At 42.9% G+C, this 25,454-nt stretch overlaps 1 protein-coding gene and 1 long non-coding RNA gene across 2 annotated transcripts in view; one reads left to right on the forward strand and one right to left on the reverse strand.

The window, feature by feature from the left end:
• Positions 1–25,454, reverse strand: part of LAPTM4B (lysosomal protein transmembrane 4 beta) — a 60,458-nt gene that overhangs the window by 28,206 nt on the left and 6,798 nt on the right. Inside the window, exons 2-4 of the mRNA XM_054814857.1 lie at positions 15,500–15,611; positions 8,284–8,357; positions 7,509–7,631 (exon numbers count right to left, since the gene is read on the reverse strand). Coding sequence (XP_054670832.1) covers positions 7,509–7,631; positions 8,284–8,357; positions 15,500–15,611 — 309 coding nt within the window. The remainder of the gene's footprint in view (positions 1–7,508; positions 7,632–8,283; positions 8,358–15,499; positions 15,612–25,454) is intronic.
• LOC129202310 (uncharacterized) lies at positions 9,165–25,126 on the forward strand. The gene is made up of 3 exons (XR_008575677.1): positions 9,165–9,267; positions 9,763–9,981; positions 24,412–25,126. It is a non-coding gene; the product is annotated as an uncharacterized LOC129202310 (long non-coding RNA).

A 25,454-nucleotide genomic window follows, 5' to 3' on the forward strand; every position in this document is an offset into this window, starting at 1 on the left:
AAGTTTTTATCATGTTATCATCTTTGTTGAGGTACAGCTTTTGTAGGAAACTGGCTTGCTATAATTCAATAAGTTGCTGCCTTTTTTTTTTTTTTCTGCAGAAGGTTATTGCTAAATATAGTGGATGCGGTCACCCAGAGACCAAGAAAGCAAGAATATATGCCAAGAAAAGATGCACTGAAAAATAAACAGAAACCTTATATGCAGAAAATTTAAGTATTAATGCCACAGCCTGCCCTCCTGCTTGCAGGAGGGAGGCCATGCACATGGTTAGAAAGTCCAGACAGTCAAGGACAGTTACAGTAAAACTGCACCAAAACAGTTTTTTTAGCACTGACCATTAAAAAACTAGACAAACTAGTTTGTGAATGTAATAAAAACTCCTAGCGAGGCTTTGGTCCTCCTGTGCTCTGGTTTTCGGGGAGCTGGTTAAAGATGGGGTCGTGGTCTTGGCCATGACCTAATGGCCTGTTTCCAGATGTCAACTCCGCTGGGATTTGCACAGGGGCAAGAGAAGGGGGGGAAAATGACCAAGAAAGGTCACACTACCTTGAAGAGCAGGAACATATGCCGTGGCCAAATCTGGGAGCAGCATGTGCCGCAGAGCAGCGCTGGGCCCTCCCTGACATCATCTGTGTTTCAGGTGAAAGGATGGTAATTCAGCACTGAAAGCCACAAGCCAGGAGAGAGTGTGAGGAAAAAACACTGCGTTTTGTCCCCTTCATGCTCAGCTTTATGGGTTTCTGTCCTGAAGAGATATGAGGTACAAGCAAACCCCAGTGAGGCGGTGGGTGCTGCACCCACACAATGGTCATCCCACCCACAGATGTCCAGGAGATCTTGGTGTGGGGCATGAAAACTAAAGCTTCCCCTACCTGGGGCTTCCCAGCTTGCTGTATGGGAGAAAAAGCTTTTGGGACTGTGATGAATAGCCCAGGGGCAGCGGGTCAGTGTGGAAGAAGCTCCTGGTGTTTGCTAACCAGCTGGTGGCACCTGCTGACCAGAAGGCGTTTAATGCTGGCTTGCCCAGGCTGACCTATGAGCCACCTAATCTGGACTGATAACTACAAACCTCTTCAGTGCAGTAGGAAAAGCAATTCATGAAACCTGCAGCTTTTGGGAAAGAAGCAGGAAAGATGATGGGAAACATCGCAGTTGGCTCCAGGCTCGCCTAGTGCAGGCACCACTATGGAGCTGGTGCCATCAAGTGTCCCTTAGGGTCTGCCCAGGACAGCAGCTGCTCCCAAAGTTTTGTTCATTCCCATGGAAAACAGGTAACAACAGCGTCTCAGATGAATCAAACACCCATTGCCCTCCACCAACTGCAGTGATAAGCACTGATGTGGGAAGAGAAATCCTGCTCCTGTGCTGGGGGTTTGTTCTCCTGTGGGGAGACCAGTAGCTGAAATCCTGCTGCTGGGAAGGCCCTGAGCACCTCTGCTGCAACTTCTGGGAAAAGCTCAGTGTCAAATGTTGTGCAAGGTTTGATGAAGCTGAGACTGAAATATCGCTGGGTGGGAAAGTCAAGCTTGTTGTTGAAAATACAGGAGTGAGGTCAGGTTGGACGGGGCTCTGAGCAACCTGATCTAGTTGAAGATGTCCCTGCTCATTGCAGGGGGGTTGGACTAGATGACCTTTAAAGTGCCTTCCAACCCAAACCATTCTGTAATTCTGTCATTCTGTGATTTTGCAGCAGGACATGATGAAATTTTCTATACAAACAAGAGGTAGTTGTAGTGGTGTGGCACCAGCACACTAAAGTCAGAATTAAAGTGTCATTTATAACTTTGTTGTGGACACAGAGAGGACTGCATACATAATAATATACCTGGTAAACTTTTAATTTATAAAAAAAGAATACTGTCTATACATAGCAAAGCTCTATTAGACACATAAAAATAATCTAATACTTGCATGGAAAGTATATTTCTACTGTATCGACATTGTACAAATGCACAAGAAGAATAAAAAGTCCAAAGCTGAAGCCCTTTCTCATTCCCTCAGCCCATTTGCATAATCTTTCACATTTTCCTTCCCCTTGGACCACAAAAACTCCTCTTTAAAAGATGGTGTGGATTCTCATTCAACAGTTACAATCCTCTGAGTATCTGAATCTTACAAAATTTAAAGAAAACAGTAATGTGTCTGTAGAATTTTTAAAGCTCTGCTATGAAGTTAGTAGTACTTCTTCTTTGGAATTTTAAAATGGCATTAAAAGTGTCAGAAAGAATATTCCCTTACTAAGCTTTAGTTTATAAGAATTTCTTTAGGTTTAATCTCTTTTATGTTCTCTAGACATTTCCCTTAGGATTTAAAAGCATGACTGATACCACCTGAATTGTTAGCAGCATTGCAGATAGTCCCATAGTAAAGCTAGTTAATATCTTTGAAATTTCCTTTAGATGAACTGTAATAGTTCTGTACTTTAATAAGAAACAAGTTTGCATAACTCAGTTGCAGACTATCCTGTTCTGCAGCTCTGCTTCAATTCATTTTGTATACTGTTATCAGATGACAGAAGATGAAGTGTTTAATTTGAAGGCTTTAGAAAGCCCATATATCAAAGATTTAGTGGGGCTAAAGAGAAAAAATATGCTTTAGGTCAAATTGCTTTAGACCACTACTGCTCCAAGAACCAAAACGATTTTTGTTTTACACATACTTGATTTACTGTATGTGAAGGTTTTTGTTTTTCTGGTGACAGTGATAATGACCAAGGTGTCCGACATAACCCTTAGAAAGTTATATCAGATGTCATTGCCATAAAACATTTCAAATGCTAGATTTGTAACATCTGCTTATTCTACATGACCCTTCATGCTGAGATGCTCTTGCAATTTATGGGAATTAAGTGGCACACCTGTGTGCAACTGGGTATTAAAAGGCAACAAAAAGTTTCCACAGACACTCCGAAAGAAGCAGCCAGTATAGGCTGACGTTACCAAATAGCCTGTGAACACAATGTTCTGTATTTTACAGTTGCAACATTTTCGGCTAAGGCTCTGCCTACTCTATTGATAGGTACTCATTTATCATCCTGCTACAAGTGCATGGAGGGTTTCACAGTAGCTTGCAGTTCACCGCTGATAGACTGAAATCTGGAAGATGTGCACCAAAGTGAATAGATAAAATAGTTCCAGATACTAGCGTAGGGAAGTAGAAATAGTAAAAAACATAGAGCAATAATAAAAAAATAGAATTCTTCTGAGACTGCCAAATATATTCCATTACCTAATGCATCCCTTCTTCCAGATATTCAATAATGAATTTGAAGAATGATTGGAATTTTTCATTTCCCTTATGGAGCTGTACTCCCTAAAATATTGTTCCCCCAATTCAAAGTGGTTTTAGAGGAACAAAAACTGAAGGAATGCCAGGGAGCAACATAACCCTTGCTTTCTGCCTACCTTGGCAGACCTCTGCGAAGGGGGTGGGGGCAAGATGACGCTAGGGCTTATTTATAAATCATCAGGAGGGATCACACCCAACTGGCATGACTCAGATCTCACCTACGGGGACAAGGGTATTAACTGCAGTCTTGTTCTAAATGTGGCGTTTGAGATGACAAACCTATGTGTAGTATTAAAAGGCAGGGAAACGAGTTCGTGGGTACGAGCCTGCTTAACCATATTTGAGCGCTAGCATTGCATTGATGGCATTATTGCTAAAAATTTGAAAAGCTTGTTTTTGGTTTCATCTTGTCGTGTGTCCGAATATCTGATGTGATCTTCACCTCTCCCTTTCACTTTTGCCCCCTCAGACAGAGTCTATTTGCTCTGAACCAAATGCAACAACCTTTTGCCAACTGATGTGGCCCTTCCAGGTAAGGGCACGAGGGCTTCCTGCTGAGCCACTTGTGCTTGGGACCATAGCTAAGACACGGAGGCATAAACAGCTTCAAAGCGGATGCAGAACAGCTTCAAAACAGCTTCAAAACTTTGTTGAACAGGTGATATCATTAACCGTACAAAATTCATCACAGCTTTTGGTAGTTTTTGCCAATCACTGATCTCCACTGTGAATGACAAAATAGAAATGACATCTTGTTTCTAAATGAACTTAACTTGGACTAGCTTTTAGCTACTCATTATATTATGCCTCTCATCTAATTTAAAAGCCTTTCAATACCGCATTATTCTGCGTATGAAAACTCTAACGGCATCGCTTCTTGGTGTCCTTTCTTCGTAAATGAAGCAGGAAAAGCTGATTGTCTCTCACCATACTGCAGTGTATCCAGCTTTTATATAGTTTTTGGAGGAAGTTTTCTGCATGTTCTCTGACTTTTAAGCATTGTTCTTTATGACCAATACGAGACAGATAAAACCTCTGTCACTGATTGAGAAGGGAAGTCTCCTCTCCATTACTATTCATTGATGGGTTATTTTGTCCACAAACCCCATGAGCAGCTTTTGGAAACCTGGGGACTCTTGATTTGGCACTTAGTTCCCTAGACTGCTTACAGAGTCACTGCATCCCAGGTACAGTTGCCATACTGTATGCTCATCTGTACTGCTCATGTTTTCACATTTCTTGGCATTTAGCAATGTAGCACACATTAATGACTGAACTCAGTCAGTCTAGCTCACTCATTAATGGCTCCGTCCTTAGTGTTATTTACATCTTCATTAATCTCTGTGTCAGCCACGGGTGTTATTAGAAGTGATTTTGCTGGGAAACATCACAAGTACTGCCTCTGGGAAATGCAGAGGTGTGCTCACTTTGGGCAACGCAGGGACAGGGTCTTGCAGAGGATGACACAGGACAGCTAGATTAGGCTTCTGCTTGCAACCTCCTGCTAGAGGACTCAATCCCTCTAGACAGTGGGGCTGGGGAAGCTCTCCCAAGGCTGACGTTAGCCTTTGTGAATGGCCTCTTGGGTACCAAGGTTATTAATGGAACTCAGGAAGAGCATGAAATCAACTGCTGATTCCTAGAGACCTTCCTCTACCCAAAATAGAAACTCATTGGGAGATGATTGGCTTGACCATGACCCTTTGCAGCCTGCCAGCTAACCTCTCCTAATCCATTTGATACATCCTTTATCGATCTAGTGCTTTATTTTTGCTCTGTGCATCATGCTGCGAAGTCAAACGTCTTGTGAAAGTCTATTATGCCCCTGCCCATCTTTATTGCCAAAGTCAGTAATCTTGTCAGTGAAAGAAAATGAGTTTGCCCACAGGACTGATTTTCCGTGAAACTGTGCTGGCAGTCATTAATCATATTCCTCTGGTCTAATCCTTTATCAATTGACTGTCCTCTCAGCACTTCTGTTATTATTCTGCTTGGTAGCAATGTCAGGCTAATCAGCCTGTAATTATCCTGGAAATCCCCCTTGCCCTTTTGAGCATTGACAGTTTAGCACTTCTGAAGTCTTGCAGCATTTCATTACCAGTCCAGAAAATGATTTACAACAGCAAGACAAAGATGTGTGCAACCAGAGGTTTTAACACTCCACAGCAGCAACGCGGCTCACAAAGTGCTCTGCTGCATCGTTCTCAATACCTTCCAAGGCCTGCTCCTTGTATTTCTGCTACAGAAGGGCCTGCTGTTTTTTTATCTGCAGGAACAACAGTGATGTTTCAGCAGACATTTTTGGAAAATCAGCTGCTCTTTGCCCTCCTGGTGAGCCAGCCTCAGATGCGGCACCAGGTTTTCAGCTCAAGAACAGGAGCTTTTTGGTGCACAGCTCCCAGCCTGCTCCCATCCCCTCACATTCTTGTACAGCAACTAAGACAGAGTAAAACCTGGTTACAACTCATGCTCTGGGAACGCGGGGAGGTCCTGCAGTCACACAGACGCTTGTGCTGCCACAAGAACGGGGCTGGCACCGATGCGGAAGCAAGGTACTGCAGGCGAAGGATGGGCAGGAGGGCTCCAGGCAGCGGCAGTGCCAGCTTCCAGCACTCGCCGAGCTATGGCCATAATTTTCTCTTTTCCACTTGTATCTCTGAGAACCTCTTGAATTATTCCTCAGCTTCTCTTCCAGCGTAGCATCAGCCATGAATGCAGGCGGCTGTTAAATAAGGCAAAGGATAACAGGCCCCTGATGCATCCCAGCTCCTGCTGGCTTGACACATCGCCTCTTCCTGCAGATTTGTGTGGCTACTTATCTGCCTGCTGTTTCTCATTACCTGTTATTTATATTGCCCTAGCTAGTTTTCCATCCACATAACAAAGTTCACAGCCAAGCTAATCTGTATTCAGGTTCTCTAGGCAGATTTTCAGAGACAGAAGCAGCATTAGCTTCTCCAGAGCTCTGCAACTCCACCCGAACCTTGTCGGACACGGCCAAAGTACTGCGATGAGTCAGAGGCTGGTGGGCTCTTGTTTTTGCTGTAGGTGGTTGCAATCACATCCTGTAAGCTTGCACAATGCTGGTGTCCTGGTTTCGACTGAGATATAGAGAGAATTTTCTTCCTAGTTGCTGGTATGGTGCTGTGTTTTGGATTTAGGCTGAGAATAATGTTGACAAAACACTGATATTTTGGCTGTTGCTATGCACTGTTTACACTAGGTCAAGGACTTTTCAGCTTCTCGTACTGCCCCACCAGTGAGGAGGCTCACGGTGCACAAGAAGCTGGAAGAGGACACAGCCAGGACAGCTGACTCAACTTGGCCAAAGGGATATTCCATACCGTATGATGTCATGCTCAGTATATAACTTGGGGGAAGCTGGCTGGGGGTTTAGATCACAGATTGGGAACCAGCTGGGCATCAGTGGTCTGCAGGTGGTGAGCAATTGTGCTGTGCATCACTTGTTTTGTATATTCTTTTATCATTATTGTTATTATTGTTATTGCTGTTATTGTTATTATTATTATTGTTGTTGTTATTATCTTCCTTTTCTGTCACATTAAGCTGTCTTTATCTCAACCCATGAGTTTTACTTTTTTTTCCTGATTCTCTCCCTCATCCCACTGGTGGGGGGGAAGTGAGTGAGGGGCTGTGTGGTTGTTTTAGCTGCCTTCTAGGTTAAAATCATAGCGACGAGTTATGGATGCTTGGCCAAAGTAGACCATGGCAAGAAGGCAGTCTCTATTTGTCCCTAAAACAGAATCCATTGATGTTTTCTAGCAAAAACAAACCTACATTGACTCAAACTCCTGCCTAATGAAATCTGTGTTAAAGCCACCAATAAATTAAAAGGAGCAACAAAATATCCTTGAAATAGCACCAGAAATAAGCCACTGGATATGAACACAATAACTCTGAATCCAAAAGCAATTACTTATTATCTATGTCTTGCAATATGAGTCTCATTCTAAATGAAGTGGTGCTGAGAGCTTCCACAACATTGCAAAATTGCAGAGCTCTGTACAAATATTGTAATAAGTTAGTAATGTAACCTTGCAAGGATGTTGAATACAGACTAGTGAGGACTGAGAGGACTTTTTGAGGACTGCATAGGAAGTTAACAGGAAAATGTTGGCTAGAAATACAGGACAAACTGCGCACCTTGCGCAGGCGGTTTTTTTCCCCCAAAGGCTTGTGAGCATCAAGTGACTTACCAGCTGGCGGAGGTAGTCCTGAATTGTGCTGGGGTAGACGAGTACACTGATGGCAACCAACGTGTTGAGAGCAAAGTCAAAGATCTGATAGCAGAAGAAAGGAATGATCCAAGCTGCATGTTGCTGAAAAGAAAATAAGAACTCATCAGCCACAAGCTAAAATAGAAGGATGTATGTCTTTCTGCACTAAAATCGAAGGAATATTTGACACAATGCATTACATTTCATGAAGCCATAAGAGAAAAGAACTTGTTAAATCAGCTAAAAGAAATATGACATGCAGCCAAAAGGGTTGGCCAAGCTAGCTTGGCTGCTGAACTGCAGTAATATGTGAGCTGTTAAGTCCCACAACTCATTATACTAGGACATTTAGAAACCACATGACAGTTTTCCCCTTAACTAATAGGATTAATATTGGGACAAACCACAGGCTTGGGAGGCGAATGGGAAAAAATTCCCTTAACTTTGGTAGGAACAAGATTCAGTTCTCTGAATTCACAGCTTGCCCAGAGCTTACTCATATTTGAAACTGCAGTCAGTCAACAGAAGTGGGCGGTCTTCCTGCCTGCAGCACGGGGCCCTGGGGTACCACTGATCTGAGCAATCAGTTCTGCTGTCTCTTTGACTTCCCAGCCCCACCCGCCCCGTACCCCCCCACCTCAGTTTTCAGCTAAATAACTAAACAAGAAATTGTTAGAAAGCAATTTTCTTTGTTTTTTTTTCTAGAGTTGTATAGTTCACTTGATTTGTGTCTTCACTGAATACAATGAATTACCTTATACGCGCCATATGTAGCCATTGCACAGATCAGAATCATAAGAAGAGAAATTGCCGTGGCAATGCACATATCTGGAAGAGAAACACATCAAAATGATTGCAAATAAATTCGGAGCTTGGTTCGGTTATTTTGCCATCTGCCTCATGCAGGGCATTTGAAGGGCAGAGTGGGAAGTGAGGTGGAGATGAGGGCAGGTGCATCATTCAGCTATTGCTGGAGGAAATCTCTGGCTCTTGTGGGAAACCTCCTAAACAGGAGAAGCACAGTCAGTGATTACACTGCGCAAGACTCTGCAGCCTCTGTGAGGTTGTGGAGATGCCATAAATGGTTTAATTTTTCTGAGGATTTTTAAAAATCAGGAGCAGAGTTGACTAGAAGACTATACTGCTGGTGGTGCTATCTGTAGTCAGAAAGTGTCTGTCTGCTTTTCTGCACTACAGATTGTTTCTGCACTAATAGCTGCTCTATACCATTGTTCACTTATCTCTAAAAAACTTTGGAAAAGGAGAAATGAATTTTTAAAAGCAAAACTGGCAGATAGAGGCAATTTAGAACAGAAATATCATATTGGAAATTTTCATTTCAACCAAGAATACTACAGAGATATACAGGTTATTAATGAAGATGTATAACTGTCAGGAAAGGTGAAGTGGTAAAGGAAGCAAAATATTCTTTAAGGTTTTGATTGGAGTAATTACGGGACTCCCATCTTTTTCTTCTATTGCTGCTCAGCTTTCAATTAACTTTTCATTAGATTTAAGAAGTTCCTAAGCCACTAAAAGCTGGAAGGAGATCCTGGGAGAAAGAATTACATATGTTTGGTCTTTTCCTATGTACCTCCCTTGCTATCATTACAGGCCAAAGTCAGGATACCAGAAGCATATTTGTGAACCCGACCTTACAGCGAGTTTGGCAGTGCAACTGAGCATTGCAACTACTCTTCTGAGGCTAAGCCAGTGCACAGAGGAGAGAAGATGTGAGGTATGTAGGACATGACTTCAGAGAACCCAGCTCTGTGGGTCTCTGTGACATACCTGCTGTTCACATTGCTGTCAACAGGTGCATTTAAACTACCTGCCTTGATGAGACGTTTGATGGACTTGAAACACACAAATACATGATGGTGTTCAGGGTGTTCACTACCCATCACTGCCTGACTTTGGAGGCATTCAAGGTGTGAAGATGCCTTCACACTTCTTCACACTTTGAATGCCTCCATTCGATCACAGACTTGCCACAACCTCTAACTCCAGCACATGACAAGCACAGCAAGGGACAGTCCCTCCACCTCCCTGGCTGCATCAAAGTGAGGTTCTGGGTAGGAGTTCTGGGGCCTGCATCAAAGTCCCTGAAAGGTCCTGATCTGGTAGCTGTGGACAGGTCTCACCTACTGCCACCAGGCAGCAGTGCAGGTTCACCCAGGTCATGGCTGAAGAGGAAGGACGGGCACTAAGTCTTGTCTGTAATTTTTTCCAGCCTACCAGTACGATCATCCATGTAGAAGACAAAGGACCCAGATCCTCCTCCCCCTGAGGGAACACAAACCTTGCACTAGCGCAGAGTTCCTGCCGGCACTAATCCAAATTTCTGCTGGCCCTTGATGCAGAGAGGAACCTGAGACTTGTGAAGCTGGCAGAAAAATGAGCACGAGGAAACTGTTGCTGGCTGATGAGAGTGTCTCTGGAGAGTGCTTACGTACGTATGGCTGCAGGCTCCTCGGGTACCATGCCTACCAACAGCAGGATTAAGGACTTAGGAACCCAGGTCTCCCCTTTTCAAGGACACTGTCTGTGTCCTGGATTTCAGGACTCTTGCTCTCTCACTCTTGCCCCCAAATTTTGTCCCTGTGATTGCACAGGGACTCAAATGCAACAGAATAAGCCCTATTGCAGACTACTTCCTAATTTAATGGATGGGGCCCCTCTCCTGGGCACTTGGAGGAGCACTTTTAAACCACTGTAGTCTGATAAGGGCCTGGAGTCCAGATGTCCTTACTCACACAAATGCTTGAGTCTTTGTCATATTGTCAAAATAAGCAGGTCTGACCCAAGAGAGGCAGCAGCACTCGGCGCTGAGGTTAGGTGCACCCCTGTGCTCACTGCTTCCTGCCCGGTGGCTTTATACAGCTCGGCTTGTGGGTACCTGGAAACGCCATGGGGGGGCAGCTGGGCTCCCCGCTCAGAATTCAGAAGGGGGTGACATCTCGGGGCATCCCAAATTGCTCTTCAGAGGCACCTCCTTCTCCTCTTTGTGTAGAGAATCTAGGCGTCCAGTGCAGGCGTCTGAGCTGCATTGCCATGACCAGTCTCCAGCTTTCCAGGAGCTGAAAGGCTGTGCTGTGCCTGTTAGAGGTGATCTGAATTCTGCCCTCAAGAGGAAGAAGCACCCACAAAACAAACCTGTACTAACAAAAGGTACTGCAGCCTCTTCAGACACTCTTGACTGTGTGGGCATTTACTCTGGCTGCTCGCGTACATCCTGTGAGATCAAAACGATTTTTGAATAGACCAGGTACAATCGAGGTGATGAAAGAAAAGAAGTGGAAATGGCTGCCTGTAGCCACTAACCTCAGTTGAACTTCTTGTAAAAGAGGCTCTTGGATCAACATTTTTATTTTAACCATCAGTTTGAAGGCACTGCTCATGTATTTATTCTGTCCGTTCTTAAGCCCAGTCACCTGTACCCGAGGGGAAGCTGCTGTCATTGTCATCTGCAGCAGACGCAGCAGTCACAGGCCTTGCTTTGCTCGTGATCGCAGCAGTACTGGTTCAGAGCCAGAGCCTAGCAAACTGCGATAAACTTGACATTGAAGCTCTGGTCTGACACACTCATGCTCCCCATCTCCGGTGTCTCTCTAGCTGTGCTTCGCTGTGCCAAGTCCTAGTTGGCTCAAGCTGGTTCTTTCTCATTTAAGGCTTCATTGGGTTTTTTTGAGCCATGTCGGCTTCAATTAATCAGAATGAAACTAGATATGTAGCACATTAAATGAGAAGCTAAGAGGGGTGTGTGAATTTTTTTTCCACCCATGCTGTACTTTCCATGGCACTCATGGCTAGAAGGGCTGTACTTGAACCACTGCAGTGGTTATACAGCCTATTGTCCTAGACGGCTTTTTGAGTTTTCTGCCTGAATTTAAAGAAACCAGTTAGGTGTTTTCCTTCTTATACCTTGCAGTGAGATCCTACCTTCCTGCTGCATCAGGGAGAAGATACTACTGGGGCTGAGCAGAGCTCCTGCCATGGGGTGCTTGCATGCACAGCAAGCTCTGCAGCTGGAGCTCCCTCGAACCCATCTCACAAACATTTCCTTGCCTTCCCCTCTCTTCTTGCAGAGGAGGCTGGTGGTGGGCGCTGCGGGGACAGGGAGGAACAGCCAGCGAGGCCAGTCCCTGAGCCACGACCTGTGTGGAGTGATGGAGACCTCAAATCCTCCAGCTCATCACCTGCCCCAGCCCTGGAGTTAATCGCTGGCTCACAGCTCTGACAGCCAGGGCCCAGAAAGCTGCTGATCAGCAGCCTGCAATCCTCAGGCAGTTTTGCCCCCCCTCCTAGCCTTATTTATCCAGCAGCCTGGCCTCCTTACGGCCAGCTAAGGATTACTGCCTCGCTCTCTCCTCCAAGCTGCTTGTGCAAGCTCGGTGCCACTGCTGCCGGCCGCCATGCAGCCCCCTGGGTCACAACCCATGCGGCAGTGGTATTTTCGCTCTGGCAAAGGAAGGAGGCCAATGAGAAGGAAAGAGTTTTCTGCACCTTTGAGCCCAGCTCATTTATTTCAGAGGATAAGGCTAGAGGGGAAGACGCAGCCCTGAGTATGCTGTGCTGCAGCAGGGATCCTGTTTTTTCCCCCTCCCTGTGATATGGGGCTCATGCTATCCTGGGTGGTGTTGATGGATTGGGGTGGGAACGGTACCTACTCTACCACTTCCCTTTATCCCCTAAGAGAAGTCCAAGCCTGCTGTTTGTAGGTTTCTTTATTAAATTGTTTCTATTTGAATTAATCTTTCTAAGCCCTGGATGCATGTCACGTTTGGCAGGGAGACTGTCACATTATCCCGCCCTGCCCCGAGACTGCTGCTTGTCTCGTCTGCCCGTCCCAGAGCAGGGACACAGGCGGATTTTGGCCTGAGTTGCTGACTTTGGTGTCAAAGTTCCCACCGTTTTCTATAGGGCACACATAGGATTTCAGTCCTTGTTGTTATACGGCTTATGAAGTGTCACACACATCTGTGACACTGTGAAGGCAGTAAATAAACCCAAGCAACACTCACTGCTTGTTTGGGCTGTTGACATGTCAGGATCATGGTCTGTGTATCTGGAGAAGCTGAGCAGGAGGCTCAGGTGAAACCCTCTGGGAAGTCAAAATGATTTATAGGGCTTTTCCATCTCCGGCCTGGAGATTACCAGTCTTTTATCAGCAGCAGTGTAACACTGAGCAGCTCACACATTTCTAATTTTTCCTAGTCCAGCTTCTAGTTCACAAACCCCCTCAGGTCCTAAGGAAATAATAAAAAGAAAGATGGGACTACATGGGCTCAGCTGAATATCCAGCACAGGAGGAAGCCCAGCGTTTCCCCCGGCTCACAGATGTACGTCTCGGAGAGCCAGCCAAACCACACACACTGGTGTCTTCCAGTACCTCCATCTGCTGCGTGGCAAGTCTTGGCAGACTTTTTTTCCCCCTTGTTTCCTTTTCTAGAATAGAATGGAAAAGCTATAACCTATGGCTTTTCCTAAGTGCTCAGGTAAATCCTTCCTCTGCTTAATCAAACAGGCATTTTGGAGCCTCTGGTAACGCCCTGGGAACCAAGCTAAATCCTGAAATTAAGGCTGAGCAGCCATTTGCAGAAGAACTGATGCTGCACTGGCATTTTCAAGCAGTTTGCAGTAGACTGGCTCTGGCTCTGCACGTGGTGGGAATTTTTCCCACTGTTGGAAGAAAAAGTTGAAAATTCTCCATAAACCAGGCCTGAGCACAGCCAGAAATAAATGTGAATACAAATATTGAGGGAATCCTGGTTTCTTGGAAGTCAAGGGAAATCTGTCATTAACTTCAGGTTAGCCATAATTCCACTACTGTGAATTAGCCGATAAGTTTATTTCCAGCTAATATTTTCAGATCTTTTATCAAGGAGCCTATTTGAGGAGGGAGGGAAAGGGAGTGACAATCTGACATACAAAGTCTATGTCTCTTTTTTTTTTTTTTTTTTTTTTTTGCTATTGATAGGAGCATCAAAAGTAGTAATGAGAATAACGGCTATGAGTATTTCCATCATTATTATTTGTCAACACAAGTACATATAGAAAACAACCTTGGGATCTTCATTAGCATAAAAATTGATGTATTTTCCTGTATTTCATACACATGGTTTCACAACTAAGAATTTCAGCACATGCAGCTAACCTGGGAAAAATTTCTTCAATAAAGACAAATAAAAGTAGGACAAGAGAACAGCACGGGGAAGTTTGTCTGATGTTTTACCTCGTAAGAAATAATTTCCTCAGATTTGAACAAATATAGTCATACTTAAAGAAAAAAAGAAAAAAAGAAAAAAAAAAAATCTCCTGCCAGCTATTTCCAGTAACTATAAAAGCCAGTCGCTTGATTCAGCTGCCTTTACTCAGTAAGGCATTAAACTGGAGGGAGCCAAAGAATAAAAGGAGACATTAATTCAAATGTTCATTCGTAATTTAACTGCCTGTGAAATGTTCCCTTTACCAAATGGAAATGAGGTCGCTTGGCCCACAAGCCATCCTTTTACAGTCTTGCAGGGTTCACTTCAGAAGCCTTGATAAAAAAAATATAGAAAATACAATTTTCAAGTGTAGATGGAAATCCCCAATGTACTTGATCTGACAGCTATTGCATTACAAAACAGAATTACTATTTTAAAGCCTTGGGCACTGGCAGGCCTCTGATGTCGGCTATATAAAACCACACTGACAGACAGTCATTACCAAGGTTAATCTCTGAGAATTAGGACAAGGCAGTCAGTTTTAATATGTCAGAATCAGCTAGGAGCCCATCTGTATCTACTATGGTCCTTACTTTCTTAAATCCAGTTATGTAAAAAGATTTTTAGTCAAAAGTTGTAGGTGGTTTTTCAATGAAGACACAATAAAGTAGCTATTACCCCTTATGATTAATTAAATGTAGACCCTCAAGGCATATCTGCACTAAAGAGCTTGTGGAAATAAGCATCCCTTAGCTGATACCCAGCAGCTCTGACCCACCATGGGTGCAATTATTTTTCTCACGTGTGGGGCTATCCCTTTTCCTGCTGGTGTTTTTATTGACTTCAGTAGGAATGAGGAAAGGACTTAGAGCCTTTTGCTGTGGATGGGCGTGATTCTGAGCAGCAAGACACCAGCGTAACTAGTAGGAGACCTTGTTTCAGATTACTGAGAGAAACGTTGAACACAACAATCTTGCGAGCAGAAATGAAAATAAACAGACATTTTTATCAAAACCACATTGAGGGAAAACTTTTCTAGATATAAATTAAACGGTTAAAGCAAATCAACAAACCAAATACCACCAAACAATTTGATACAGTCATGGAAGAAAGAAACATTTGCAAAGGGCAGAAGGTTTTTGCAGAAGACATAAATGGCCTGGCTCATCCCTCCCTGAAACTGCATTGAAGATTGTCTATGATGCCCTTGGAGAGAGAAGGAAGCAGCCCCGTGTTATCGCTAATACGCCTGTGACTATACAGTTAATATGTATGCTTGCATCTATTACAACAGGTTTGTGCAAGTTATGCCATGTGCACATGGCGGGGGTGTACACATGTACAACGTGAATGAACGCAGTCAGCCGGTTACTGAAATAACAGCATGAGTTCTTCTGCATGTGCAGGCGCTAGGGGACATGGTGCTGGGAAGTGCAGAGACTCTGTATCTCCCCGTGTCTTGCAAAATCCCCCTGGGGCTTTCAGCGTCATGCTCAGGGATAACATCTCCATGCCAGGGTTGGCTCTGCCCCTGCCAAGCCAGGGCACAGCAGAGCAGCTGGTTTACTAATAGGTACCAGGTAAGGTTACTAATAGGTAACCAGTTTGGACTGTGCCATGAACACACTTTTCACAATAAAAATGCATCTGTAAGATACTAAAGTGAAGCAATAATTAAAGAACAATAATTACTGAAACTATGGGATAGTTACATGAATGCTGGAGCCATGAATTTTAGTTATTTAGGCATCTTGTACTTACTGGCATCATCCATAAATTCAAATTCGCCCCCTAATTCAGCACTGGTTAGGTGGTACTGGTCAGGATCGGTCAGGGCGCTCAGCAGAATCAGCAATACCACCGAATTGATAATCTACAGGGAGGAAAAAGGGAAAAGGGTCAGGCTGGGAAAGCAATCCATGAAAAACCTCTGGGCAGGATACACCCACCACAGTCTGTGCCAACTATGTCAGACACTGTTTTCCAGCTGTACAACTGTAGTATTTAACTAACACTACAATTAGTTTCTCAGGGTTTGTGTAAACAGGACCTATTTCTTCCCCAAATGGCGGCAGGAAAATGAAACTTGGATTACCCCTTTTCATTCCAACTCTGCCACACCATCAGACAAGCTACCATTGCTCTTTCAGATTATAAAACATGTTAGTACATCCACTTCAGTTTGTTCTGTTGCAAAAACTAAAATTAATTAAAAGCAATCATTTTGAGACTATTACAAATGAGTGTTATAGTCAAGGATTATTAGCATGGCAGGTCTGAAATTGGGGATAGGCCCCGTGAAATTCCTAGATGATTAAAGAGGAGCTGATTTGCTGGAAGACGCTGAATTTTAAAAGGCCGCGAGTGATGAGCTGATTCACATGAGCTGCTACTTCAGGGGGCCCTGAGGGACAGGAGTAGGTGGCAGTCTGAGCCCAATGGCTGATGCGCAGGTTCCTGTGCCATATGGCACAGAGAGACATTCACACACACTGAGACCTTGGCTATGAAATGGAATAAGTAACTTAAATGCAAGAGTATAGTATTGAGCGATTCAGTAGGAGCGGATTGTCAAGTATCAGCTGCGAGAGGAACACAGAGGTAGCCAAGATCTGTATTTTAAAACAAATCTGAACAAAATGCCCATATCACTTTGAAGTGGAGAGGGCTAATTGCAGAAAAGAAGATTGCTCAGCATGAAATAATGCAGCCTGCCTAAAAGATTATTCTGCAAAACTAGGAAGATAATTGATGAACAGGGAAATGGAGAAAAGAAAGCTGATAATAGAGTATGCTGGAAAAGACAGATTTTGCTGCTTTGGTTTTCACTTTGGAGTCATCCTAATCTGATCACAGGTTACTAACAGCAACATAAAGGTGTAGGAACACAGGCTATAATAAGGCATGAACAGGCTAGAGATTATCTTGGGTAAGATAAATGCTTTTTGATAGGCAAATTCAATCCAGTTTAGCTGATACCAGATCTGCTAGCAATGATCTTTATAAAACTGTTGAGAGGAGACTGAGTTCACAAGATGGTGAAAGAGCAAACACAGTTTATTCCTTTACAAAGCAGGAAGGCCATATAAAGAATTTCTAGCTAGATTGTGAGATTTAAAATTAAAATAAACACAAGAACTGATAATGAAACATTCTCCCTGTTAGCACTTCAAATTTGTATGGTCATAACCAACAATCACCATGGGCTTGTCAAGGACAAACCATAATTAATTCATGCTATTTTCCTTCTCTGACAGGCTAAGACGACTTGTGGACAGGGAAAAAGCAGTAGATATCATATCTTTGCAACTTAGCAAGCCTTTTGACATTATGAGGTTCTCATAAATGAGCCAGGAAAGCCTAATTTGATTGAAAGTGCAGGAAGGTGAGTGCACAAACAGCTGGATAGTTGTAATGAGAGAACAGCTGTCAAGCATTCACAACCAGCACGGAAGATATATTGATTAGGGTTTTCCAACATCATTGAAAGATTTGGTATTTCAAATCACACGTGACTTGTATCTTTCTTTAATTTGCAGACAATGCCAAGCTGTAAGCACTTTAGGAGATAAGATTAAAAAGATATTGACCAACTATGGCAGAATTCAGACAACAGAGCACAAGTCAGTATGAATAAGCATAGAGCATCACATTTGTGACAAACTGCAGAAGGACAAGAGGAGAAATAACTGAGTAAGTAACAGTTCCTCAGAAAGGGGTCTGGGTATGAGAGTGAATAAACTGAACGTGCCTCAGTGCCATCCCATGAGCTCATCTTTGCAGCTGCATGGTGGTGGGCAGTACTGCAGAAACCTGGGTAACAGACACACAAGTCATCCTCCTTCTCGCCCTCCACAGGGTGTCTGCGGAAAGGGTCCAGTTCAAAGTCCTAAAATGTACCAAGAAAAACCCTGGGGAGGATCCTGCAACAGAACAGAGGGTGATCAGACATCTGGAAATTGTGGGTGGCTGACAGGGAAAAAAATTTAGTTTAGTGAGCAGAAGGAGGAGGGAGATGCTCTCAGTCTTTTATAAGCAGAAAGGTGAGGAAAAGGAAGAGGCAATAGACTTTTCTCCAGATCCACTGGGAGATAAGTAAAGCAACAGATTTAAATTACAGCAAAAGGAAATTTGGGTTATGCAGCTTGCTGAACAATATGAACAAGAAGACAGCAGAAGAGATTGTCTGGAGGGGGTTAGAGATCTTCATTACTGCATTTTTTATAGAACAGTTTGTGTTGGGAGTGCTGTAGCCATAGATGGTCCTGTCTTGACTTTGAAGACAGATCAGATGACTGTCAAGATTCAAAGTTATATCCTACAAATCCTTTTAATTTTTAACATTATATATAACTTTATATTGCAATACACTTCTTGCTTTATACTCTTTTGTGGAAAGCTAGAGGACGTATGCCAGCCATAAATATATGTTACTTAAGAGGAGTACTCAAAATAACCAAGCAATCAGAAACTATAAACGTATATAGTGTTGCTATTTTAAAGGCATACAAGTTTAATCTTTTGTACAGATATAGTCAGGAAGATTCATAAAATACTGACCTAGGCACTCTATTTTCTCCATATGGATACGTCCAGATTCAGCTTATGTGTTTGTCAGCATTGCCCTTAAGTCTCTGCACAAGACACAGATTGTGTTTGCCTGATCTGAAGTCTGCTGCGGTCAGTAGGAATCTCTCTACTGCTCTTTAGTGCATTACTTTTCTGTTCTATCAGGTTGTTCTCTTGAGATCCTCATAATGATGTCTGAGCACCTTCCAACCGTGCTACCAGCAGCGCCAGTGAAACACACCATGTGTCTATTTGCTCACCCTTTTTCGCCGAGAAGAAATGTGTGCACAGTTGGGTGTATTGTATTTGTTAGGGTGTTTCTTTTGTTTTGAATGTGATGTGACTGTTGACTTTTGAAAAATGCTTTAGTGCATAATTTTAATGTGCCTAAAAACTTACTGATGTAGCATCTTCCAAGGGCACAGAATCAAGGACAAGAGCATGAAGTGATTGCCTGTTGATATATGCAGTTGGTATGAGAGTTGAAATCTCTGTTCTAGGAAAAGCAAAGGAGTTTTTTTTCTCTCTCAATAGGGCCAACGTTTCCTTCAAGATGTTTTACATTCCTTCAGCAACAAATAATGTAATGAGTAATTAACAGTGCTTAGACAGCATTTTCATTAGGCAAAGTTGCAGTAGGCAACTAAGCCCTATACTTTCCCAATAAGATATGTCGTTCTCCTTTTATGGATGGAGAAAGAGAAACATGTTCATGAATATGCAGTGGGTGGTGTTCAGCGGTAAGAATAAAGTCCAAGATTTTGCACTATCAAGTCAAAACTGTGGCCACTGGGTCCCGCTGCTGGTTACGGCCACAGTGCTACCCAGAGTTATGGGAGAGGGGCCCTGGGAGCACTAACAGGCCTTATTGCCCCTGCCCAGCCCCACCGTGGGCCTCCCCCCACCCCTGCCCATGGTCCAGGACCCCACTTCAGCTCAGCCTGGATTCATCAATCCCTGCCCCAGTGGCACCACAGGAGTGCCGGTCTCCAGCCGTGCTTCCTGGATGGACTTGAATGCATGTCGTAGCTTGGCCTCACTTGTGTCCTTGGTCTTGTCCCCTTTTGCTCCTGGTGGGGCCCCTGGATGGCCCCTGGCCTTGGTTCATCACCTGCCATGTTGGGGGCTGTTGATGGACCCCATTACCAGCCCCCAGTTCTGCACCTGGGCTCAGCCCCTGCAGGATGGTACCCAGAGAGCTCTAACAAGAGATTGGACAAAGACCCCACAGAAAGTCCTGGAAATGCCCAACTGTCCTCTTATCCTGATACAGAAATAAAATAATAATTTTAAAAATCCCCAAATCTTGCTTCTCTGGCAACCAGATGGAATATATCAACCTTCTCATCAGTGTAGAGGAGGAAAATAACTGCTTTGTAGAGATCCCAGAATGTATCATGAAAAAGGAAAAACTGGAAATATTATGGAGGAGATAGCTAGTCCAAATATTGGAGCATTACTTGGATTTCCTGCTCTGGGCTCACAAAACACAATTTCAAATTTGAGTAGGAGATATTTTAAAGAGCAACAACCATTCAAGAGAAGGTTCACACAGGCACGAGGGAGAAAGGCAGCACATGCTGAGAGTAGGACCGTCACCTCAGCCACTGCTGCTGCTTCCATCTGTACCGTGATAAAGAACCAGCAGCTTATGTACGATGTGAGGCAGCTCTGCTGGAGGGAACGTGCAGCGTTTAGGACGCAAAGAAGCAAGTGCATGTCTTCCACAGACAGCATCCAGCATCTAGAAAATATACAATGCACTAAGATTTCAGACCTCTGCCACCAATGAGTTCGTTTTGTCTTCTTTTCCACATCGTTTGTTCCAGAGACCAGCAGAGAACTCTGGTGACCCATGGAGATAAAATGCAGAGGAGAGAAGGTGTCAGGAACCATTGCATCAACAGGTGATGAGAAAATGAGTACCACTATTATTTCAGCCCCTTCGCAAAAGTGCAGCTGCATGGTATCTATCCCAGCTTATCTAAAATAAAATTAGTTCCCATAGTTCCTAAGAGCATGCCATTAACACAGATCTTTTGCTGATTCCTAACTCAGACAGAGAAATGCTCAGCCCAGCAACTTACGTAGATGTCTGTAAATACTAAAAGAACTGTCAGGAGTTACAATGGCTTAATTTTTCCCTGCCTTCCTCCAGCTTCCAGTCAAGAGATGAAATAAAATTGCTCTGATAAAGGGGTTCAGAAGAGGAAATATTAAGCTTACTTTAACTCAATGCAATGCATTAAAAATACACTGATGTTTCTATCGAACTCCACAGGGTCCCCTCTACAATTATTCTGTTACAGTTCCAACACAGTGAAGAGAGTTCCTTGTATTTATAGGAAGAAGTAAGGAAAAGCCTCTAGCTTTATTTTTATTGAGGGTTCAATTTATAACTGAATCCATGCATATAACTGTCTGGATGTTTTCTATGTGGTGAAAGATGCGTGCACACTCTTACTTCTGGGTCTGTTTTCAGCCTCAGTGAACGCAAGAGAGATCCACTTAAGCACAGTCCTTAAGTTTCTGCGTTGGTGGAGAACCAACTCACCGCCTGTGCTCCCTGTCGGGGATCCTTTGCAGTTCCAGAGACCTGGTTTAATGACAGGGAACACCTCAGTAATAGTTGGGTATAAAACTGCCATACTTTTAGATAAGGGGAGAAAAACAGAAAACTGCAAAGATAAACTTTGAAAAAAATAGATTTAATGAAAACACAGTCTTTCTGGGTTAGTGCCCCAACTTTCTGTAATCCGTATTCATGAATTATAATGCTGGGTTTGATATGGGCAGCTAGTTACCAAAAACATCACTGCTGTTTACTCTGTAGTCCCATACTTGACACAGTATGAGCGACCAGATGAAAGAGGAGATGATGTTTCTGAACAAAATGGTTGTGAGTCAGCAGCAAACAACAGCAGATTTCTCTGAGGACTTTGAACGGTGAGCCATGTCGGGGTGTTGCTGACCAAGGCTCCTAAACCTTGGCCAGGTTTTGAACTGGCAAACACAATTCTAACGTATTTTTAAAAACCCACAAAACTGGCAGGGTTTAATTTGTTGCCCTCTACAGAGATACTATTGAAGCAATTTGCTGACATTAATTTTGCTAGTTAAAAATCCTAAATGTTTTTTATAAAACTGAAGAAAGTCTCAAGCAAAACCCCCTTACCCTCCATCCCCCTTCAAAAAACTCAAGGAACATGTATGACTAAGTGTTTGTTCTCCATAGAAACAATCTTAAACTGTTTTACTTCTTGAAACTAAGCTAACATCAGAAGTCTGTACATATATTATAATACTTTGGCATTGGAAGTCAGTATTACTGTTAGTAAAAGAAGGAATGTATGGAAAATAAATAGTTAAGGTAATTCAAAATCCCTAATTCTCTCCATCTACTGGTGCCTTCCCACTAGGCATGTACTTCACATTTTTCTTGTTTTTTTCTTTTAGCATAGTAGATATTAAAAAAAGAAAGAAAACTTCTGTTCATCAAGAGGACAAAAGAACCCTACAAAATTAAAAAAATGTCAAATTAAGGGTTTAACACAACAGCTCAGGGTAGATTTGCACTGTCAACTTCTTTGTTAGCATTGATGATGAGTTAAGCTTTATGATCTATTGCCATGTATAGGCGGATTTTTCTATCTGTTCTCTCTCTCTTAGGCAAAGTGGGGTTTTTTTTGTTTGGTTGGTTTTGGTTTGGGTTTTTTTTTTCTAAATTCTGATTGAAGAGGAAACGGAGGCCATTTTAGAAGTAAAGTTTTTACAGCAGTCTGACTGCTGCAGAGACGTGCGAAGGAACAAGGCATCCTCCCCTCTGTGCCCAAGTTTCTTTACAGATCTTATGGCAACGATTCAGTCACCTTCCCCCTCACCTGGGCGTGTAGAACCCAGCAGCTACATCTGAGCACACCTCAGTCAGTGGCTTGAACTCCTAGGAAATAGGGAGCAGGACAACCCTGGCTGTCAGAGTAGATAGCGCTTTTTTTTTTTTTTTCTGCTGTGTAAGCCTTCTACCTCATGCTAGTGAAAATGTTTCAACTCTCCAACGCTGGGAAACAAGCTGCAGATGTGTTAGTGATACACAAAATAATGAATGGTCCAAGGAAGGAAACCCCCCCAACACTTAGTTATCTTTTCACCCAATGAAACGTAACGGTCTGAAGGGAAACAGAAAGACGGCCACGTAGAGTTGGGTTAAAGGAAATCCTTCACCCCTTTTACCAGTGAAAGTCATTATCACACGTTATTACTGAAGCCAAAAGGTTGGAGAAATGCAGAAAAGGATGAGCTGTTTAATCATGAAATGTAAGTGCTTAGTCATATTACAAAGCATCTTAAAAACAAAATATAAATCTTCATGCTTCAGATTATTTCCCAACCTTAAAATAATAGTAGAATAAAAGAAAATGGCTTCCCTGTACAAGTTGTTCTTTCTTACTTCCCTGTGTGGTTTCTCAAAGCATATGTTTCTGGCTGCTATCTGAAATACTGCACCAGAAGAGGGGGGGCATTGGTCAGATCAGAAGTAGCAATTAAGTTTTTATGTTCTTTATGTGGAGAAGACAGGATAGAGTCTGCAATTCCTGTTGCTTATTTTTCCAAATTACTCATGAGAAGTCAAAGAATGATCCCGGCAGGCTCAGATGAGCATATTACAGAGTGCATATTATGGAGAGTATGTAATAGAAAGCTATGTAAAATATTTTAATCAGACTTTATATATAAACTCAACTTTGATTATTTTAATGACACTAAGCATTGAGCTTTAAGGGCTATACTGAATAAATTGATATAGGAAGTCCAGCATAATTTATCAGCACTCTTCTATACAAATGACTCAACTACTGCCTACTGCCAGCCTTTCAACAGTCCTAAACCCCAAACCACAAGAGGTCTGTTACTAATGAAATATGGTAATGACTAAATTTATAAAAGAAAAATTAGATGGACAGACTGTGCAGGATGTACACTGGAGGTTTCTGCTTCCCTAGAGATAGAGTTTAATTTGTTATATACTTAATCTTAGTCCTGTCATGGTTTAAGGAAATAGGGTATTTATATGCAAATTTGTCAGCGGATTCTTTGTTAAAAGCATTGCATTTAAAGGAAGTTGAACCTGTTTCTGAGCAATGTCCTGAAAATGATTGCTGAAGTCTTCTGCCCAGACTTGGGGAAATATAATCATATACCTGTGTTCAACTTATAACGTTGCCAGACCGACTCACAATTTCTACTAAAGCACATCTCATTTCAGGATGCTGTGGAGAGCTAGCAAAGAATTGGTAAGCATTAAAACCTTATTAGAAAAAGAGTTGTTCAACTGGTTGGTTGGGATTTGTCCTTGACTACCAAAAATTGATTTTTGAGTCTTGCAGGTGCGTCTGAAAGGTTGAGGTTAGACCTGTGGAATTGTCGTTGTTGATGTGAGTTATAGCAGCTCCCATGGGTCTGAACCTTAGTGCGGGCTCATGACAGAGGATGGGCCAGTCAATGCAGCTGTAACCGAGCAGTTGAGTACCTGGGCTGGCTTGCCCAAGGCAGCTGGCCCTGGCCAGCAGCTAGCAAGTCTTACCCACACCAGCCCATGACACCGTCTGTGCTCAGGCTGACTTCTAGCCTCTTTGGACATGTGTTACTGCACTGGCGAGAGGAGCGTGCCCCAACTTTTGACAGCAAGCCACATATGCCCATGTAATTAAAAAACCAAACAAAACCAAACAAACCAACCCCCTCAAACCAAACCAAAAAAACCACCAAAACACATAAAACCTTTGATCTACTATTCTTACGTAGTCACCACTGGCAATATCCACAGAAGCCATGCAAGAGCTGTCAGTAGTAAACTGCATCCTCTGCAACCCAGGGCAGCAATTTAGTTATGCAAGGAACAAGTGGGCACACCACAAAGGACGGTACAGTACAGATAATTACTGAAACAGTAAACAACATGATCATATGTATCGGATTTATCTGGGCACAGCTGTTTCACAGCTGGAAAATGCACCTGCACAAGGTGAAAATCTCCCACAGAACTGTGTTTCTGCCAAAAGCATTTGTTCTGTCTGGTTTTAGTAGCTTAATATATCTCCCAACAGAACAAGACCTTGCTCAGCACAAGCCAGCAATAAAATGAAAAACAGCCTCCTAAAAAGCTCTCCTAAGGCAGAGGACCGGGATGACGGTGGTCAGAGCTGATTGCGGACATCTGAAAGACAGCAAACCCACAGGAGGTCCGGGAACAGTGCGCTTAGGCTCAAGCCCAGATTATTTCTTCGGTGGTGCCTTCCTGGCAGATTCACTACCTCAGATTGACCAGTGGCACTCTCTCGCACCTTCAGCAACGAGTGTGGTTTTTCTCTTCCTATTCTGCTGTTTGGAGATTTGAGGCTTTAAACCTCCAGCCCAGATGCAGAACAGCACAGAAACTCCCATGTGCATTTTCAAGCCTTGGCCACTTTAAACTTCCAGAGTTTTACAGTCAAAGTATGAGCCTCACAATAAAACCAGAGAAGAAGAAAGCAATCAAGGAAATTAATTCCTGGCTATTTTGCAACATCCGTTCCATATGTCCAGGAATATATAAGACTAATTGCATTTTCACTGACGTCAGTCTAATCAACGATCAGTTTACGAAGCTTAATGTGTTCTCCTCTGGCTCACTAGGAGATACATATTAACCTTCAACAGAACTTCTAAACACATTTTACTTGATTAATGTAATACCTCCTCTCCTTTCTATAAATACATTCATGATTTTTGTATAAAAACCAAATGTAATTATAGCATTCTGGACTCTTAATGTGTTTCTTTCCTTTAACAAGCATTTATGTAAACTTTGCTCCTCTTACATCCAACCATCTGTTTTCTCACTGTAGGGAGACAACTGTTCCTTGTAATCTCAGGGGATTTATTATCCAATTGAAAGCTTTACTAAGAAAAAAAGAAAAAAGGGTATTTTGCAAAAGTTTGCATTTTCTGAATTGGTTACTGTGTTGATCAGAAGAGACAACTGTGTCACTATCCTGGACAACTGATGCGGATTATCAGCTATCATTGCAACGATTCATATACTCTGTGAAAAATCCTACTGTGGTATTTGGGGATATAAGAAAAATTGCACATGTAAGGGGATTAGAGC

The sequence above is a fragment of the Grus americana genome, chromosome 2 (assembly GCF_028858705.1).
Source record: "Grus americana isolate bGruAme1 chromosome 2, bGruAme1.mat, whole genome shotgun sequence".
In the NCBI taxonomy this organism is placed as follows: domain Eukaryota; kingdom Metazoa; phylum Chordata; class Aves; order Gruiformes; family Gruidae; genus Grus; species Grus americana.